The sequence below is a fragment of the Panicum hallii genome, chromosome 2, assembly GCF_002211085.1.
Source record: "Panicum hallii strain FIL2 chromosome 2, PHallii_v3.1, whole genome shotgun sequence".
Taxonomy (NCBI): Eukaryota; Viridiplantae; Streptophyta; class Magnoliopsida; order Poales; family Poaceae; genus Panicum; species Panicum hallii.
This window is the reverse complement of record NC_038043.1, coordinates 47,786,139-47,806,290: the sequence shown is the minus strand read 5'-3', so window position 1 is coordinate 47,806,290 and position 20,152 is coordinate 47,786,139. Positions and strand designations below refer to the sequence as shown.

At 50.6% G+C, this 20,152-nt stretch overlaps 3 protein-coding genes across 3 annotated transcripts; all 3 read left to right on the top strand.

The window, feature by feature from the left end:
* The first annotated feature begins 845 nt into the window (after positions 1-845).
* Positions 846-1,797, top strand: LOC112881601 (dehydration-responsive element-binding protein 1A-like). Its single transcript, XM_025946381.1, has one exon. The coding sequence runs from the start codon at positions 984-986 to the stop codon at positions 1,662-1,664; it is 681 nt and encodes a 226-aa protein (XP_025802166.1). The 5' UTR covers positions 846-983; the 3' UTR covers positions 1,665-1,797.
* Positions 1,798-7,709: 5,912 nt separating this feature from the next.
* On the top strand, positions 7,710-8,833 carry LOC112879282 (dehydration-responsive element-binding protein 1A-like). Its single transcript, XM_025943489.1, has one exon. The coding sequence runs from the start codon at positions 7,831-7,833 to the stop codon at positions 8,530-8,532; it is 702 nt and encodes a 233-aa protein (XP_025799274.1). The 5' UTR covers positions 7,710-7,830; the 3' UTR covers positions 8,533-8,833.
* Positions 8,834-19,140: 10,307 nt separating this feature from the next.
* LOC112881479 (dehydration-responsive element-binding protein 1A-like) lies at positions 19,141-20,099 on the top strand. Its single transcript, XM_025946183.1, has one exon. It carries the CDS (start codon positions 19,250-19,252, stop codon positions 19,934-19,936), a length of 687 nt encoding a protein of 228 aa, XP_025801968.1. The 5' UTR covers positions 19,141-19,249; the 3' UTR covers positions 19,937-20,099.
* Positions 20,100-20,152: the final 53 nt, after the last annotated feature.

Sequence of the window (20,152 nt, the reverse complement as noted above, 5' to 3'; positions counted from 1 at the left end):
GATTTCTCCAGGCATATGCACAATGGCAAGACAAATATTCTTTGTTTCCACCGCCTTGCGATCACAAAGTGTTCGCAATGAGCCTTTCAAGAGGAAAAAGGGAGGGAAAAAACTCTTCAGACTGAACTAGAAGATAAATATAGATGTATAAGATGAAAGGTTCAAAAATTGAAATCTAAAGTTACACTTCCAAATTGTAAGCTCGATTTTGATGAGATCATTGTTGGTTCGCTTAATTTGTGGTGGCATCATTTCCCAAAGCAAAAGGAAGGAAAAAAGAGGGAGCAGAGGTACAATTGTACGGAGATGCTGAATGTCACTAGCACCGTAATCCCAATTCTATTTCCGAGAAATATATAGTCGACCTTTTTCTCCGCCAGAAGATTAAATCTCTTGTAACTGAGAGTTCGAGACCATCATTTTGATGGGCTGACCACTGGGCGTGCGGATAACACCCTGACTCCCTGAGCCGAGTTCCTACCGTGACTGCACCAAGCACAAAAATTGCAAACTGCAACAATTTCTTTACCCTCGAAAAAACACATTTGTTTAGCTTATCAGGAACCTAGTTCTTTATCTAAAAAAATCAGGAACCTAGTTACCCGCAAATGACACTTGACAAGGCCAAAAACAGCTGCTGGTAACCAGAGACGGAGACCGGCACCGGAGAAGCAAAAGCAGTCTTGAGGTTGCAAGTTGCCATTAGGAAAAAAAATCAGGTCGCTCTCAAGGCCACCCTGTTGCCTGGTTGCCAGTTGCATCCCCCGGCCCGGGGCCTTAGCCAGATGCATCGCCCTTTGCTCTGTTTCCCCGGCTCTCCCTTCCCGCGCTTTGCACTCTGCCTCCAGCCAGCCGCCACCTATAAATATGCGCCCGCAAATCCGCCATTCGCATCCCAAAACCACTCGAGACACGATTCAAGCAGCAGCAAGGCAGATCAACACCTCCAGGCGAAGCAATCGGGACCTGATAACGAGAAGAAGATGTGCCTGATCAAGAAGGAGATGAGCGCCGAGTCTGGCTCGCCGTGCAGCTGGGCTTCGCCCTCAACCTCGTCGTCGGAGCACCACCAGACGGTGTGGACGTCGCCGCCGAAGCGGCCGGCGGGGCGGACCAAGTTCCGGGAGACGCGGCACCCCGTTTTCCGCGGCGTGCGGCGCCGGGGCAACGCCGGGCGGTGGGTGTGCGAGGTGCGCGTGCCGGGGAGGCGCGGCTGCAGGCTCTGGCTCGGCACCTTCGACACCGCCGAGGCCGCGGCGCGCGCGCACGACGCCGCCATGCTCGCCATCGCCGGCGCGGGCGCCTGCCTCAACTTCGCCGACTCCGCGCGGCTGCTCGCGGTCCCGGCCTCGTACGCCAGCCTCGCCGACGTCCGCCACGCGGTCGCCGAGGCCGTGGAGGTGTTCCAGCGGCGCGAGGCGCAGGCGGAGGATGACGCGCGCTCGGCCACGTCCTCCACGCCGTCCTCTCCCGCCAACGACGACGACGGCGAGGAGTCATCTCCGGCCACCGAGGACTCGCCGTTCGAAATGGACGTGCTCGGTGACATGAGCTGGGACTTGTACTACGCGAGCTTGGCGCAGGCGATGCTCATGGAGCCACCGTCCACAGTCACCGCGTTCTGCGACGACGCCGTCGCAGAAGTGCCACTCTGGAGCTACTAGGACAAAGACTCTGCTACTACAATTTTTTGCCGTTTGCTTCTCTTGTTGTCCGATGCCAAATTTTTGTATTGTAAAGGATACTACTTTTGGTAATGAGACGAGCCCTAATGAGACAGAGCAAATCGGGAAAACAGAGCATGCCCAACGATTTTCTGAATCTAGGAAAAAAGTAACATTCGAATTTAGAGCTTATGATGACAGCGGTCGACTCTCAGCTTCGCTACGCCTTTCACACAGTCTGAAATCCTAAATGGGTGTTTAGTCTGGAGGAGCTTATTAGTCTCACCAATAAATATTTTTTTATCCAAACATGAAGGCTTATAGGTGAGATTTATGCCCATAAGCCCTATAAGCACATAAACCCTTCCAAGAGATGCTTACGGGGCTTATTTTCTATTGGCCTCGTCAAAACATCCCCTCTTTTCTTCCATTATCTTTGTCTCCCTCACCTACAACGATAATAATAAGGAGTAGAAATATTATTACCAACTACAGAAACTTTTTATAAGCCACTACAATGAACACCACTTTGAGCTCATAATAAACACCTCCACGTGAGGGATTTATGTGCTTATAATAAGCCCCTTATAATCAAACACTCCCTAAAATCATCAATTAGCCCTTGAAAATTAAAATAGTGGTTGACCCTGTAGTTGCAAAGGTAACCGCTAACGGTATGCATGACAATTCATCCTCCTTGTTCAAGCCTCTGCAGTCATCAAACCAGCAAGTGCGAGGGCGTCAGGGCGAGGCAGGCGGATCATTCGATGCAAGGTGTAACGCATGTAGTAGTGAGTAGTCTATGGCCGATCATCCTACGGTGCACCTCTCCAGCACCAGCGAGGAGCGCCATGGGGCTTAGAAGTCTGACCTTGAAAATTTTGACCTTGCTTTTATTTTGAAGAAAATGGAGAACATCCTGACTTCAGGAGGCAAGGAGCTAGTCAGCGCCAGTAGTATCTGTCTGAATATCTAGTACTTGTAGAATCGCAAGGCTCTGTTTGGTCAAAGGGCCAAGGGCGTGCGTTCTCCGAAGGCCACAAGCTCAAGTGAGAATCCGGCTGCCTGTTCAACTGATACAGGGGGCAAGGGCAAACCTCAGCCTCGGCTTTGCCTGACCAGGATTCTTTGACGCTTGACAGTCAGTCTGAACACTCATATGTCAGCACCGATGCCAGATACAAACGGCACCGGCGTGTCAACTGTTGACAAGATATGCTTGAACACCGTAGCAGTACTACTGCTACCTTGTAGCTTTAGCTTTCAACGCACGTTGTACACCAGTGGGTTCTTGCAGTGATAACCGTGAACACTTCTGTTGAAGGCCGTTCACCAATATGGCCTCGAACTCTTCAGCACCCTACTGAATTTCCTCAGAATTCTTATCAAAAAAAAAAATCCTCGGGATTGCGATGGGAAAGGGGATCAATCATACAAGTATATGTCCATTTCCTGAAATGACCTGTTGTTCATTTTTTTTTGTGCGCGGTCGATGTATAGCGTGGCAACTGAAAATGACATCGAGTTCGCTCAACTGCCAGCACAGAAACAACAAAGTCGATCGAACACAGCTGCACATCTCTTATCACAGCTCATGCTCGCGGTGATTGTTTCTGTCGCAGTTCCCAACGCTAAACTGCACGTTTTTGCAGTGATGCTCCTCCAGCCTCCAGGCCACCAGAGCGTGTTATCTGTTTATAAAATAGTACCTAGGATAAATGGAAAAAAATGTGTTTGGAGCTCGTGGTTCCCACATAGGACGCAAGACGAAGCAGAGAGAGAGGGAGAGATCAAATCTTGTGTTTACCAGTCACATGACCAACTGGAAAAAAAAAGTATTAAGATCTTGTACTATGCAATACTATTGGAGTGTAAAAAAAACACACTCCATAGTACTATCTATTAGTAATACGTGATTAAACTAAATATAACCAACTTGGGACGGAAAAGTGCATTCGATGGTTAGTTCAAAGAACCGAATAAAGAAAAGCCATCTTTCCTTAAAGAAATGCAGATTACTACTGCTAGGAGTAGGATGCCTCCCCCTTGTACCTTCCACTTGCAGCAGCAGGCTCCCACCAGAGACTATCACCGGCAGCATAGAAAATCAGGGTTCAGATCACATCCAAAGTATATCCTTCCTTCCCGTCACCCAGCACCGTCAGCAGCAGCAACTGGACCTGACCGTGATTCCACAGCTCTGAACGGCTCCCGTTCCGTATTCTAATCAAGCGATCAGACATTAGATTACCACGGCCCAATGGCCGATCCCAAAAAGCGCGTGTAAACGGAGGCGGACGGATAAGCTCAGGCCGGCCGGCCGCGTCGCGCCGCAGCTGCGGCGGGCGCGAACTCTCGCCGTCTCGCGACGTCGCTTGACCGCCCCCCAACGGCAACGGCTCCCCAACGCGAACCGCACGTCGCCTTTTCGCTTTGAAACCCTCGCCTTTTCGCATTGATGCCTTCAGCCTTGCCCCGCGACTTGTTGGCCCGGGTGCGCGCATGGGTGACGAGCGCGACCCCCCGGACGGAGGGGACAAGCACGAGCACCTCCCACAAGTTGGGCAAGCGGGATGGACCGATCGATCCAGGACGCGTAAGGCATAGGTTTGGTTAAGGGTTTTGTTACTGTAGAGTTTATTATAAATTTTATCGCATCGGATGTTTGAATTCTAGTATTAAATATAAATTAATGATAAAATAAATTTTATAACCCTTAGGCTTTTTTCAAGACGAATCTATTAAATCTAATTAGTCATGATTAGTCCATGTGATGCTACAGCAAACATGTGCTAATTATAGATTAAGTAGGCTTAATAGATTCGTCTGGTGAATAAGTCTTAGGTTTATGCAGTTAGTTTTATAATTAGCTTATGTTTACTCTTCTTTTTAATTAGTATCAAAATATTCGATGTGATGGGGTTTATTATAAGCATCTGGAATCCAACCAGCCTCTAAGATATAGAGCTTTGTCCGAGAACTCGAGGCAAGTGGACGCGGGGATTGGATTGGATAGGGGGGCGACGCATTCGCCCCACGCGCTTCAAGCGCGGTGGCCTCCCGGCTGCTGCTGCCCAGCTTTGGCATAGGGTTGGGTTGGTTGCCTGGGATGCTGGGTTTGTGGCCAAATCTTTGATAGTAGCAGACAAGTATTTGGTATTATAATGGTTACTACTTCTAGTAATTAGACAGAGCAAGTTGGTAAACAGAGCGTGCTTCCTGACCTTCTGAAAGTAGCAAGAAGGGATTCGAGAATCTCCAGCGCTTATGATAATGGTTGGTCTCAACTTGTATGCGCTCGCGTACAGATAAATTCTTCAATGTTCAATATTAGAGCCTTTTTTAGTTCAAAAAAAATATTTAGAGCTCTCGATAGTAGTTGACTCTGAACTCTTCTTCACCAAAATGTCTATAATTTTAGAGCTAATTATTATAGTGGTTGACCCTGGACATGCCTTCATTTAAAATTCCTTAATTTGAAAGCTTATGATACTAGTTGACCATGAGCTGGTCTTCACTTAAAGATCTTGAATTTAGAGCTTGTAATAGCAGTTGACATTGGAGTTGTACCTACGCCTCACGCACAGCACTACAGGCTGAGACCTCAACTAGAAAATTATCAGTTGGCACTTGGCAAGTTAACCACTACAATACATATTCAGGTATCGGTACCACGGCTTCAAGGTGTGACGGTAAAAGTGTATCGAGTGTATGTCTCTTTTTTTTTGTCAGCACTGATGTCTGATGGCACATACAAGCAGCACCGGCACGTCTGATGGCGTGTAGATTATACAGTGACGCAACCGCTTGCATGTCGCGGGCAAGGAAGAACGGACCTCTTTTTGGGCGAGAACGGCGATTTCTACGAACGACCATTCACCAATCTGACCGCAACGTCGTTTTCCTGAGGCGACATGCTGTTCATCTTTTGTGCGCAGTTCATGTCAGGTGTGACATCCGCGCTAGCTGCAGGTTTTTTGGTGGCGAGATTCCTGGCCGTCAGAACGCGTTGTCCGTGAAAGAGCATTTCTACAAGGGGGAAATGGAAATGCGATTGGAGCTGTCGGAGGAGGTGACCACAGAGGATGCAATCAGACGAGGACAAGATATTTGGTGATTCTGATAACTATCAGGCGCATGAGCACATCATCTAAAAGAAAATCAGGCGCATGAGCACATCATCTAAAAGGAAATCAGGCGCACGAGCAATTGGGTGCTATTCTAATCCTGTGCTTGCCAGTAGTATTGGAGGTCTAATACAAAACGTAGCGTGTACAAAAAAGGATAAGCACTAAAGTGCATTAGATGGTTCAAGAAAGGCCAACTTTTGTTAAAAGAAACACTACAAAACAGTGGGGTACTAGGATAGATACCTCCCCCTTGGTATGGTACCTCCCACTTGCAGCTGGTTCCCACCAGATTAGCAGCGCATCCGAGCATAAAAAAATCATGGCGCCGATTTGATGCCAAAGTAATCTTCCTCCCGGTCAGCAAGGACAGAGACCGTCAACACTCATCAGCTGGACCTGACCTGAATCCCAACCCTGAACGGCTCCCGTTTTCTAATCACGCAAGCAGTCCCGGACCCACAAGTCCCCCGAAGAGATGAGATTACCACGGCCAATCCCCAAAAGCGCGTGTTTCGAAACGGAGCGGGCGGATAAGCTCAGACCGCGCGCGTTCACCGTCCCGACGTCGCCATCGCCGCTGCCGCTACCCCGCGCCCCCTCGGCCGCCCCGAGCGGCAGAGCGGGAGCAGGCGGGCAGCAGACACCATCGGCCGGCGCCGCAAGACGTCGCCTTTTCGAATTGATGACGGCCGCCACCGGATGGGACGGTGAGCGAGTGGTTGGGGTCACCGACGCCGCGGAGGGCGGAGGAGAGGCCGAGGGGGGAGCATCTCCCTCCCACAAGTTGGGACGCCCAGAAAAGTAGAATTTTGTCCGCATCCCCCTGGAGCGCGGCGCAAGCGGCCGTCTCCACTCCAGCAGGGTCCAGACAGGAGTGGCAAGTGGTATCCGGAGATTCCGGACCGGCGCGACGCATTCGCCGCACGCGGTCCATGTGCGGGAGCTTCCCGGCTGCTGCCGCGCCGGTTTTTCTGATACCGGGGGTGGCCTGGGTGGCTGGCTGGGTGCTGGATTTGGCGGATGGTGCTCACGTCGCCATCGGGTGGATGGGCCGCGGGGCGTGCGGTGGAATTTTGGGTGGCTAGCGTCAAGGTAGACTCTTCTTTCACGCTGTGAGTTGATCGAGTCATTCAGGTGGCCTTTTTGCCGATCTGTGCGGTAAATAAAATTACAGGCAGCATAATAAGTAAATTTGTGTACAGGTATGCTTGACCCACGACTGAGCGCGTGTTTTTTCTTTTCTGTCTCCACTACCAAATTTGTTGCCCCCTCCATCACGGCTTCAAATCTCATATAAAGGCTTGAAATATGAAGTTCAAAGCTCCATTTCCCAATTTCGTAGGGATCTTTTTGGGGGCCATGATTTTCGGACATCATGCTCTTGCAGCATGATTCCAATTCCTTTCTGAGAGATACAGGTTCCATCATTTTCTTTCTAGGAGATTCAGTCTCAAATAATCGACACAAGCACCGGCTTTTCTTCGATTGCTGAGCACTGACATCAGTTCCCAGCCACACTGCACAAAGAATCGAAATTGCAAACTGTGGCCATTTCTTTTCCTTATCATAAAACAAGTGTGTCGTCGTTGTTTTTTCAGAAGAAAGAACTGCAGTATTTGATAAGACCAAAAACAGCTGCGCGAAACAGAGACAGAAACCGATAACGGGAGCAAACGCGGTCCAGTGGCCGTACTGCAGCAATAATAAAGAAGAGAAGTATCAGGTCATTCTCGAAGTCGCCCTGTTGCCTACTTGCGAGCTGCAAGTTGGATCCCCGACCTGGCGACCTTACCCAGATGCAGCTCCCCTTGCTTTCTTCTCCAGCTGGGCGTGCCGAGCCCACTGCTTCCCCTCACGCGCGTTCTACTCTGCTGTCTGCTCCAGCCTCCAGCCACCAACTATAAATATGCGCCCGCAAACCCGCCACTCCCACAGCAAAAACCACTCCAACACCATCCAAGCAGGACCAAAGGCAGCAACAGCATCCCGGCCTCAAGCAATCTTCAAGTGATCGGACTTGAAGTGATCAGAACAAGATGTGCCCAATCAAGAAGGAGATGAGCGCCGAGTCGGGCTCCCCGTGCAGCTCAGCCACGCCCTCGACCTCGTCGGAGCACCACCAGACGGTGTGGACGTCGCCGCCGAAGCGGCCGGCGGGGCGGACCAAGTTCCGGGAGACGCGGCACCCCGTGTTCCGCGGCGTCCGGCGCCGGGGCAACGCCGGGCGGTGGGTGTGCGAGGTGCGCGTGCCGGGCCGGCGCGGCTGCAGGCTCTGGCTCGGAACCTTCGACACCGCCGAGGGGGCCGCGCGCGCGCACGACGCCGCCATGCTCGCCATCGCGGGCCCGGGCGCGTGCCTCAACTTCGCGGACTCGGCGTGGCTGCTCGCGGTACCCGCCTCCTACGCCAGCCTCGCCGAGGTGCGCCGCGCGGTCGCCGAGACCGTGGAGGAGTTCCAGCGCCGGGAGGCGCTCCCGGAGGAGGAGGACGCCCGCTCGGCCACGTCCTCGACGCCGTCGTCCCCTGCCAGCGACGACGGCAGCGCCACCGACGGCGAGGAGTCCTCTGACTCCTCCCCGGCCACCGGGGCCTCGCCGTTCGAACTGGACGTGTTCAACGACATGAGCTGGGACTTGTACTACGCGAGCTTGGCGCAGGGAATGCTCGTGGAGCCGCCGTCCGCGGTCATGGAGTTCGGCGACGCCAACATCGTCGATGTGCCACTCTGGAGCTACTAGAACCGATGCCGCTGCGCTTAGCTTTTCCTTTTATTTCACTTCGCTACGGCCCACGGACGCCATTTCTTTTGCCTGTGAGGTTACTTCTTTTGGCAACGAGACAGAGGATGTCGGCAAAACAGAGCCCCAAACAGAGCATGCCCATTTGAATTTCTAAGACTAGCAAAAACATTCAAATCTAATGCTTAAGTTACTGGTTGACCCTGAATTTGTCAACGCCCCACATACCATGGTGTGCACTTGGTGAATCTCAAGGCTTTGTTAACTCAAATCCAAAAAAAAGAATAATGCATTATTTGTATGCCACAGCCCACAGGCGAAGGTGACGTGAGAATCCGCCTGAATACACAATGGAAAACAGGGGCAGGCTTGCCCATACAGCCAGACTTCGTTGACGGTCAGTCAGAGCATTGGTCTGTCAGCCCTGATGCTACCTACTCCCTACAGTTTGCAACCTGCATATGCGGGTTTTCTTTTTTGGTGCCCGCTTTGTTCTGTTCTCTGTCACAAAGGTTTCCTGAAACTGCCTGCTGTTCATTTTCATGCGCCGCCGATGCCCCGTGTGACAGTGATATGGTGGTTTTCCCAAATTCACAGCATAACAGTCAGTCAATCAGAGAGTCAGTCCATCGGCACAGCTGTAACACCTCTAATCACAGCTTATGTTCCTGGTGATTGTTTTTGTCGCGTTCCAGGACACCGTTCCGGTACCGCACGTTTCTCGTGCAGTGTGGTACGGTCGCAATCAGCAAAGCCCTGGTTAAAGAAAAAAAAAGAATCATCAATCGCACCCCACCGAAAGTTCAACCGGTCATTCAAAGAACCCAGTAAAAAAAAGAACCTAGTAAAAAAACGTAATCTTTCTGAAAAGAAATACTTATCGTACAGTTCGGCTAGGATCTCCAGTTCGGAACCCGCAGATTAATAAAACCATGGGCGAGATTAGATGATAAGAGTTTCTTGCAGCCGTCCAGGACCGTCACCGTCAGCAGCTGGGGACTGACCCGAAAAATTCCACCGTGATCCACAATCCGACGCGGGAAGCGCGTGTGCGCGGATAAGCGCAGCCCGCCCGCGTCGCTAACCGCTCAGCACGCAGCCTCCTCCCCGCGACGTCGCCGTCGCTGCGCCCCCCGGCCGCCCCAAGCGGCAACTTGACTAAAATAATCCGCTCCCCTTTTAACCACGAGCGGGACCGAGCAAGCAACAGAGGAGGGCACAGCTGGGTTCGGCTGGCCGCGACTTCTCCGGCCCGCCCGTGACGCGAGCGACGACGGCACCGAGAGAGCGAGTGATGGATTGGGGGTCGCCACCATGGTCGCGACGGCGCGGGGTGAGAGGAGGAGCCGAGCCGGGGAGGCCACCACCTCCCACAATTTGGGCACGGCCGCAGGGGGTACTCATACTCTGTTCGTCGCGCGAGCTGGACGCGCAAAAAAGTGGCGTTTTGTCCGCTTGCCCGGGAACCCGAAGAGCCGCGAGCCCCGCGACCGTTTGGGCAGGATCGGGACGGCAGCGACGCAGCCTCGCCGCACGCGGTTCAGGCGCGGGACCTTCCCGGGGGCTGCTGCTAGTGCCAGCTTCGAGATTCCGGGTGAGGGTGATGGTGGATTCATGGGCGGTTTCGGTATCAACTTGATGGTCGCCGTCGCCGTCGGCTTGATGGTCGCGAGGCCTCTGGTCAGTTGGTCTGGGGTTGGGGTCAAGAAGAAAGACTTTTATCCTGAGTTTACGAAGCCAAGTTTTTTAGAGTTACACGGCAACGGACCGCAAACAATTTACACTGGAGGTAGCAATAAGCATCATGAATCACTAAAACGACAATCTAACATACTCTTTATTCAGAGCAAATCTCCATTTTTGACAATTTTGTGCTCAATTACACCACCGGCTAAGTTGTCTGTCTTTTTATATATTTTCCCAGCGCTAAAGATTATCTCCCTCAAGTTGTAGGCATCATGGCGCATTAGGACGGTTCAAATCACGCCAAAGCTCCATCCAAAGGCCCCAATTTAGGGATGACGAGGAAGGGTAGATTTCTGTTGTCGTAAAAATTGGACGGTGAATCTTGCGAAGCACGACACGCTAAGATTTGGGACCTCTGTTTATCTCCAGTGCAAGTCCTGCAAATCGGGTTCAGCACGTGGTAGTCAATTTGATCTACAAATTGATAAGGAAAAAATTTAATCAATAAAACAATGAGTAACATATCGGCTGGAATTTCGAATAGTTCCAATAAACGCATCGGCTAGGATGTTCAAAGCATAATACCAAACATCGGCTACAAAGACGATTTTGTGGTGAAATAGGATTAACAATAAAAACCTCATAGCTAAACACATGCATTTAATTAGGCTAAATTTATTATCATCATTAGTCCGATCAGACCAAATCGAAACAGCGCTATCCAGCCAATAAGATTTGACTTAGCATTATTACTGAAGGATCGGACTAACCAAGACAGCCTGAGATACCGACGACAAGGCAAGCGAATCGTCTGGTCAGCCTACACGCAGTGAAGGATAAGATCGTAGATAATCTGGTAGTAGAAGCGATAATCACAGAATGAATCGGCTGTAAAATAACTACATGAAAAGATTAGATAAAACCGATGATCCGATGATTACCACTTGATAAATTATGATAAATTGTAAGATGTATTAAGAACTAGCAAGAGATCAAACGATGCAGCCTTACAAGAATTTGATAGAATTCGATAATTTGTAGATTGAACTAGACGAAACTACAGCGATGCGCCGATAGCTAAAGTCTAGAAAATCTGATAAACACGAACTTACCAACAAGCCGGAGATCGATTCGATGCAGCCCTACTTGCTGAAAAATTCGTTGATAAAGTACTCTACTCCTGCTCCTAGGGTTTTGACGAACTATCGAGAAAAATTATATTAGTTAATGCACGTCCCCAAAACCCTAAGATCTTACAAAACCCTAAGGTCTACTATTTACAGCCTGAGACTATGACTCATAGCTTATCACGACTCCAACAAACTTGAGCGGAAAAGAAATAACTTAAACTATCATATTTACAAGATATTCAAAACAAAACCGGACTCAAGATCTTCTGTTGACGTCATCTTCTAGTCCGTTTCGAACTCCTTATTCCTTATGACTGCTTACTTGACCGAGTTTATGTCATCTGTCACCAGAGTTATGCCTGACAACTTTGACTCAGATAATTTCTCCCGAACCTCATCAGCTTCTTCTCCTTTCATAAATATTTCTGCAATTTTGTTCATTAGAGATTACCATATAAGTAATACAATTTTATACACTAATCATGTATGCAATTTGACTATTTTTTAGATAAATATACAAAGTTTGACCCTCTTTAAAATCCTAATTGATCTTATATTTTTTTGCAATGGATTAGGGGGTGCTGTAGCTAGAAACACAATGCAACTAACAGCACAACTCCAATTCATTGTTGAAAAATGTAGATGTTCCTCCGAGAATTCTCAGTCAGGATTGGTTGATGCCAAATATCAAGCTTTTCTTACATGTACTTGCCACCGACTATCTAGAAGAGCCTGGCACAACAAAGTTCTCAGCGCCACCGCACAACAAATCGAAGGCCTTGTTTAGATGCAGGCCAAATTCCAAGTTTGTGTAACATTTTGAAGTTGCAATCTAAACGGGCTGGTTGCAAAAAATTTGGCCTGCGGGTGGAATGTATTTGGCCCAGCCCAATCATTGGGAGCACCGCGCGGTGGACGGCCATACCCCTCACACCCGCGCCCCTCAACCCCCTTCCGTATCCATTCGCAGGACTCGCAAACCCTAGCGGCGCTCCCCCCAGCTCGCTCTCCCCCGGCCGCCGCTGTGTTCCTCCGCCGCCGCTGTGTTCCTCCGCCGCCGCCGTCCTCTCCGCCGCCGCCTCCTCCGTGTTCCAAGTTAGATCCACACGGTCCTCAGCCCTTAGCACCTAACCTGCGTCCAGATCTGCCGTCCTTGACCCCGTCGGCGGCGATGGAAGGGTACCCCCATGACGTCACCCAACATGATGACTTCGACGCCGCCGGTTTCGGCAACTACTCCGGCTACCCCAACGACGACAGCTTCGTCAACCTCTCCTCCGATGGCGAGACAAGAGACTTCTTGTCGCAGCCGGCGGTGTACTCGCCGATGCTCGGCGTTCCCTCATCCAGCAACCCCTCTGCTAGCCAGCTGAGGCTGGATTCGCTCGACCTCAACGCCAGCCAGTCCTGGGCAGGCATGGAGGCTTACCATGGCATCTTGCAGTCCGGAGCTGAAGAATGCGACAGTGGCAGTATCGACCCCCATCCACCGCGCGTGCCCTCACGCAGCGGCAGGGGTTCCCTGGGCCTGCGTCCGCCTCGCTCCGGTGGAGTTGGAGGGGCCAGACCCCCTCCTCGCGGGGACTCCGGGACCGGTGGTGCCGGCCGCGTCCCTCCTCGTCAACGTGGCTCCACATCCGGCGACGCTGGCTCTTCCAGGGGCCGTGGTGCACGTCGCCGCCTCAAACAGGCCGCCCCCGACGACAGCATGCCTCCTCCCCAAGTCCCGCTATGGATCGATTTCCCTCTTTACAGTCTGTCATCCGAACTGGGAAAATTCTTTGTTAGCAGATTTGTTGCCATGTCTTCACTTAGAAACCATTTCGTAGCATTACATTTGCTTTAACGTTTGAGAATTGCAACCGATTCAAATAGTACACTGCGCTGTTAGCATCCAGTAGGTAGTAATACATGTAATGCATCTTTGTTCCGTTCTGATGTTCACTTCACATACATTGTGATGTTTTGTTCGTATTTGCTTACAACTGTAACTTCTGTTTCTGTGGCACTGTGGTTGTGCAATATTTCAGAACAAGCTTGACAGGGCTCAATGGAGTCAGATGTCTTCTATCAGTTGTATTGGGACCAGATTGACATGGGGTACTACAACAGGGGTCAGATGTCTAAGTGGGGTTGGCAAAATATCACAGAGGAATACTTGAAACGGACAAGCCTGGTTCATGACAACGTAATCTTTGGCAATAAGGTCCGAGCACTGAAGAAGGAATGGAGAGTGTCGGAGGAATTCTCCAGCCGGGTGGCGGAAAGCACCCGTCTAATCCTAGTTAAGGATGGGTTTGGAGGGGACTTAGGAGCGCTCGATCGGTGGACAGATGAACACAGGAGGGACACGAAGATTTTAGAGTGGTTCGGGCCGCCGGAGCGTAATACCTACGTCCACTATGGTTTTGTATTGACTGTGAGAGCCTTGGGTAGAACTTAACCTGGGCTTAAGTTCGTGTGTGTGTGTAACCTATGTACACTCTCCCTTTTATAGTACAAGGGGAGCGCTTACACTGTGCGGGGCCCCGACAGGTGGGCCCAGCCGACAGGAGCCTGTTCTATGAGAGGTATGGAGGTCATCTCCTCGAGCTCCTCTCCGTAGTCTTCTCGATCGAGAAGTTGATGTGCGTATCTTTAGCCGGATATGGCCGTGTACAGCCTTATCTTGTATAGTGTCCGGCGTCAGCGTTGCATAACAGTGAAGCCGTGCTGTCATTGTTAGGATGGGACCTTCCGTCAGGCGGTGAAGCAGCGCTGACCCGTTGTGTACGCACTGTCGCAGCGCACGTCTTGGCTCGCCCATTACAGGCCATCATCACGCACGCGGCGCCGTGACGGGACTATACACAGTCCGCGCACTGTGCACGGTGATACGACGCGCCGCCTTGGAAACAGGCGGTCTTATACCGTGGTGTCAGCCTACCTGCCCCGTGTGTCAGTGGCAGGCCGCTCTTTTTGACTTGGGCGCGCCCAGCCCAGCTACCGCATTAAATGCTGGTAGGTGGAGAGGTGATCCGCAAGGAGCCTCCAGCACGCGGCAGGGCCAGCCCCGATCCCTCCGCAGGACGGCACCTGGCAGCGCCGGACCCCTTCCCGGGGGAGGAGGGTCCGGGCCCCCATGGCCGGTCGGAGCGGGCTGGCCTGCGATGGGCGGACCATCACACGTGGCACCCCCGGACCTCCCTGAGGAGGCCGGGTCCACGGAAGCTACCCGAGGGCTCTTCCAACCTTCCTAGGGACGCGGAGACCCCTGACCCGAGGCAGCACGGGGAGGGTCCGGAGACCACGGTCCCGGCTGTCAGGCCCTGGTCGTATGCCACGCCCCCCAGAAGCCGAGGGGGAGATTACGTATTTGTGAGTTCTTAAGGGCCTGGACACCCTAGCAGGAGGTACCCCTGCCTGTATGTACCGACAGAGAGCCATACGTGATCTCCAGATCAAGAAAACCGGATTGGGTCCGTTCCTCTGATGGTTCTGTCAATGCTTCTGAACAATGGTGGGAAGAGAACAGCAAGGTGCACCATATTTGTATGTGTACACAACTATTAAATTAGCTTTGTATATTTTCTGACAAACTCTATTCATTTGCGTTTGTTGCAGGACCAGCAGAAGGAGCTCAAGCATGGCCTTCCTGACTACCTCGCAGAAATGGACAAGATGTTTCAAGGCGTGTATGTCACAGGGGAAACTTCATATGTTCCTGGCCACCGCAAAGGGCCACAGACCATTAGCAGTGACGAAGATGAAGATGGCGGCGACACCACTCCACAAAGCACTCGGCACAGCAGTGGCAGCATGAGGAGCTTCAGCAGCCTTACCACTCGCAGCACCGGCAGCAGCGAAAGTATGCCTAGAGGGGGGGTGAATAGGCGATCGTTGCTTAAAACCTGCACACAAGAATTCAGTCCGAGGCTGCCTGGCGGACCGTCCGCTGGGACTGTCCGCTGGGCACTTCCAATGTCCGCTGGGACATCTCGGGTAAGAAATGTAACCGATTGAAAACTAAAACTTGTATACAAAATCTATTTGAATAGAAATGCTCTAATACAAGTTAGGAATACTAAATGCGGAAGCAATCTAGCACAAGATAGGTATACAAGTTGATCGGGCAAAAATACTACACGGAGGTACAAAAAGCAAGAATAACAAATGTGCAAGAGATGAAATGAAGTAATCAAACACAAGAGACACAAGATTTTTCACCCGAGATTCGAATCCACTCAAGGATTCTACGTCCCCGTTGAGGAGTCCACAAAGGACCAGGTTCCTCTCAACCCTTTCCTCTCTCAAGCAACCACAAAGGTCAAACTTAAAATTTTCACTAGCAATAAGGGTAATACAAACTTCTCAATCCAACCACACTACAAACTTCTCAATCCAACCACACCACGAGTTGGTTGTTCTTGAGCACCTCTAACCGTCTAGGAGCCAAGCTCCAAGAGTAATAGATGTGGAAAGCGATGGAGAGAGCCAAGAGATGCCCAAGAGAGGTGAATTTCTTGGGGAAAGCTTGAATCTTGCTTGGATCTTGCTCAAACCCAACCCTAGACCAAGGATTTGGAGTGGAGAAGCTAGGGTCTCACTTTGGGGAGCTTTGGAGTGCTTAGAATGTGCTTGAGGCTCAGCTTATACAGTTTGACCGGTTATTTTTCATTGGGGGTCGAAAGGGTATATATATAGAGCCTCACTAAAAACTAGCCGTTAGGCTGTTTTTAGTGTCCTGGCGGACTGTCCGCCAGGACCACTCGGGTTTGCAATTTTTTGTTCAAAGTATGGGTTCCGGATTTGGTTTATTTGTGTTCTACCACACACTTTCCACATCCCCCTTGATAGTACGGTATACCTAGACTCAAGAAAATATAAAACAAAGAATTATCTTCGCTTGAACCACATTTTTTGAACCGGTACCGTTCTCCAATTTTAACGAATCGTCGGAATTGGTTCTTCTTCTTTTCTCCTTTTTGGTTTCTTTGACCCCTGCTCATTATTCTCAATTGAAACATTAGATACACATTTAGGTTGTTATAAATCACCAAAATAGGTCATTAGGCCTAGATGCACTTTCAAGCAACCCAAGCAAGAAGTCCAGGAGCCCAGCAGTGCGTGCAATGCAGTCCAACATGAGGGAGCTCAACGTCATTCTGGAGAACAGGACTGCAGCACAGAACCAGATTTGGGCGGATAGGCAGAAAAGAGAGGAAAAACTTGAGGAACAGAAGAGAGCCAGGAGGAAGCGAGTGGGGGAGATGGCTAGGCAGCTGGGGATAGCTGGAGATAGCCGCCTTTGGGTTGGAGTTCTCAAGTTACTCCGTTCTGAGGAGGACATGGAGTCTTTTGAGGAAGCAGATGAAGAAAGAAGAAAATGCATCCTTGCACACCTATCTTGTGTGCAAGGATGCATTTATTGTGTACGCTTGTGTTGTGCTAATTTGTTGTGTTGTGCAACTTTATTGTGGTGTTGCTTGTTGATGAATATTTAAGTTATGTGGGTCACTGTATGTGCATGTGACAGTAGGTTACATAAGGCAAGGTTCTGCTGCATCATTCCTTTTCTATATGTGATTATGTGCTGATTAGAGCTTTTTTCTCTTTGTTTCATGTGTGCAAGAAGCTGACGAACCTTCAGCAGTGGTGGAGGCTGATGCTGGTAGGAAGCAGCTGTGGGAGCAGGATTTTTTTGACATGCTGGCAGAGGAGGATCATGAAGGCATTGCATTGATATATGGTATGTACTCTCAGTATGCCCTCCATTTGGACAAGTTCTACAATAGGGCAGAATACAGAGTGCCCAAGATGACTGGGTTGGAATGGGTAGAAGACAAACTAGCCAATGAAACCTTCTGCTACAATATGTTTAGAATGACCGTAGAGATGTTCTATAGTTTGCATACTCTGTTAGGAAATGAATATGGCCTGAAGGACACTGGAAAATCGACCCATATTGAGGCTTTAGGGATGTTCCTCTGGATTGTAGGTGCTCCACAATCAGCTAGGCAAGCCGAGGACAGATTTGAGAGGTCACTAGGCACAGTACACGCAATGTTCTATAGAGTGTTGGAGTGTGTGGTTAAGCTTGCGGATGATATCATTAGATCTCGGGATCCAGAGTTCAGCACTACGCATCCTAGGGTGCTTAACCCTCGGTTCAACCCTGAATTCAAGGACTGCATAGAAGCTATAGATGGCAGCCACATGCCTTGTGTAGTGCCTGCTGATAAATTTGTACAGCACTTATGTCGCAAGGGCGTGACGACACAAAATGTCATGGCTGCTTGTGACTTTGACATGTTCTTTACATTTATCCTTGCGGGATGGCCGGGATCTGTTCATGATATGAGAGTGTTTGATGATGCCATGACTACATACAAGGATGAATTTCCTCACCCACCTGAAGGTAGAGTTTTAGGTGCTACTACATTTGGCATTTCTAATTCAAGTACTTAACACTTACAGGTAGTTGCTGCTGTAGGGAAGTTCTATCTGGTGGACTCCGGGTACCCCAACCGTCCAGGTTACCTGGCTCCGTACAAGGGAACCATGTACCATATTCAAGACTTCCAAAACGTCGCAGAACCACGAGGTAAAAAGGAGACTTTCAATTATGCCCATTCATCTCTTAGAAATGTCATTGAAAGGGCATTTGGTGTACTGAAAATGAAGTGGCGCATATTGATGCTAATCCCTTGCTATCCTCCCGGAACGCAAACGAAGATTATTGTTGCTTGTATGGCTTTACATAATTTTATAAGATTGAGTGGGCTGGACGATAATGACTTTGGGCTGGTAGATCAACATGTACATTATATGCCGCCAGAGGCCTCTATTGATCAGCCTGAAACTGTTGATGCCCCAGATTTTGAAGATGTTGCACAGATGAATGCATTTCGTGATTATATTGCTGACCACCTGTACAATAGAGCCTGAGGAATTGTATTTGCATTAGTTTACTGAGAACTTGTAATAATCTTGCTTGCGGCGGACCCGAGGACTTGTACTTTAGATTTAAATCTGTTCACAAACTGTAATAAATGCTAGTTCTTTCGGATATTTGTTGATTGTAACAAATGTTTGCTCAGAAGTTGCATGCGGTTTGTAATATGGTCCAGTTTTCAAAACTTGTAATATTGTCTATTCAGAGGATTTGAAAAAAATCTAAGCTTGTGAGTAGTGTTGCATTTGATATAAACATGCAAGCAATGTGTGATGCTGTAACTGGCGTTTTTTGGCATAGAGGGGCATTCTAGTCTTTCAGCAACCTTATTTAAAGCAATTCAAAGAGTTGGAATTTTGTGTTGCAAAGTTGGGATTCAAAAGTTTCCAATCCATAGCTGTACTTGCAATTTGGGTTAGAAAAATTTGGAATCTAAACAAGGCCGAAGCTGAAAACTGCAGCAATTTTCTTTTCCTTAATCGGCAAACAAGCCTAGCATTTTTTCTTTCAAAAGGAAGAACAAGATGGAGAAGTAGAGTGGCAATTAACCAGTCTTCCAGAAGTAGCCGCGTGACGAGAGACTCAGAGACGGGAACCGTTAGCGGAAGCAAAAGCAGTCTTGTGGTCGTACTATACCCACCAATAAACAAATAAGAAATATCGAAAATATCAGGCCACTCTGGAAGCCCCCCACTGTTTTACTGCTGCTGCAGCAAGTTCCGTCCTCGGCCTTACCCAGATGCGTCCCCCTTTCTGAGCTCCCTTTCTCCAGCTGTGTGCTCGCCCACTGGGTTTCCCTTCCCGCGTTTTATCCCCTGCACCGGCGGCCGGCCGCCACCTATAAATATGCGGCCGCAAATCCGCCATTCCCATCGCAAGACCACTCCAGCGCAACTCAAGCAGCAGCAAGCAACCAGCAGAGGCGCTCCAGAGCTAAGCAACCGCTCGACCGCCGATCAAGAACAAGATGTGTCCGATCAAGAGGGAGATGAGCGCCGAGCCATCGGGCTCCCCCCGCAGCTGGGCTTCGGCCTCGACCTCGGCCTCGTCGGAGCACCACCAGACGGTGTGGACGTCGCCGCCGAAGCGGCCGTCGGGGCGGACCAAGTTCCGGGAGACGCGGCACCCCGTGTTCCGCGGCGTGCGGCGCCGGGGCAACGCCGGGCGGTGGGTGTGCGAGGTGCGCGTGCCGGGCCGGCGCGGCTGCAGGCTGTGGCTCGGCACCTTCGACACCGCCGAGGGCGCGGCGCGCGCGCACGACGCCGCCATGCTCGCCATCGCGGGCCCGGGCGCCTGCCTCAACTTCGCGGACTCGGCCTGGCTCCTCGCGGTACCCGCCTCCTACGCCAGCCTCGCCGAGGTGCGCCGCGCGGTCGCCGAGGCCGTGGAGGAGTTCCAGCGCCGGGAGGCGCTCCCGGAGGAGGAGGACGCGCGCTCGGCCACGTCGTCGACGCCGTCCTCCCCGGCCAGCGTCGAAGACGAGGCTTCCACCGACGGGGAAGAGTCCTCGCCGTTCGAGCTGGACGCGTTCGGTGACATGAGCTGGGACTTGTACTACGCGAGCTTGGCGCAGGCGATGCTCATGGAGTCACCGTCCACAGCCGCGGCGTTCTGCGACGAGGGCGTGGCCGATGTGCCGCTCTGGAGCTATTAGGACTGAGGCCGCTGTGCTTCAATTTTTCTCCTTTTCTTTCTCTATAAGACTCCGAAGCCAAATTTTGGTACTGTAACGGTTACTACTTTGGGCAATGAGACGGAGCAGCTTGGGAAAGTAGAAGAATTTCTAAAATTAGCAAGAAGTGGAAATTTGAGCTTAACCTTGTGGTTGACCTCTCCATACACCTCGCAAAACAAACCCTCACCTAAAAAG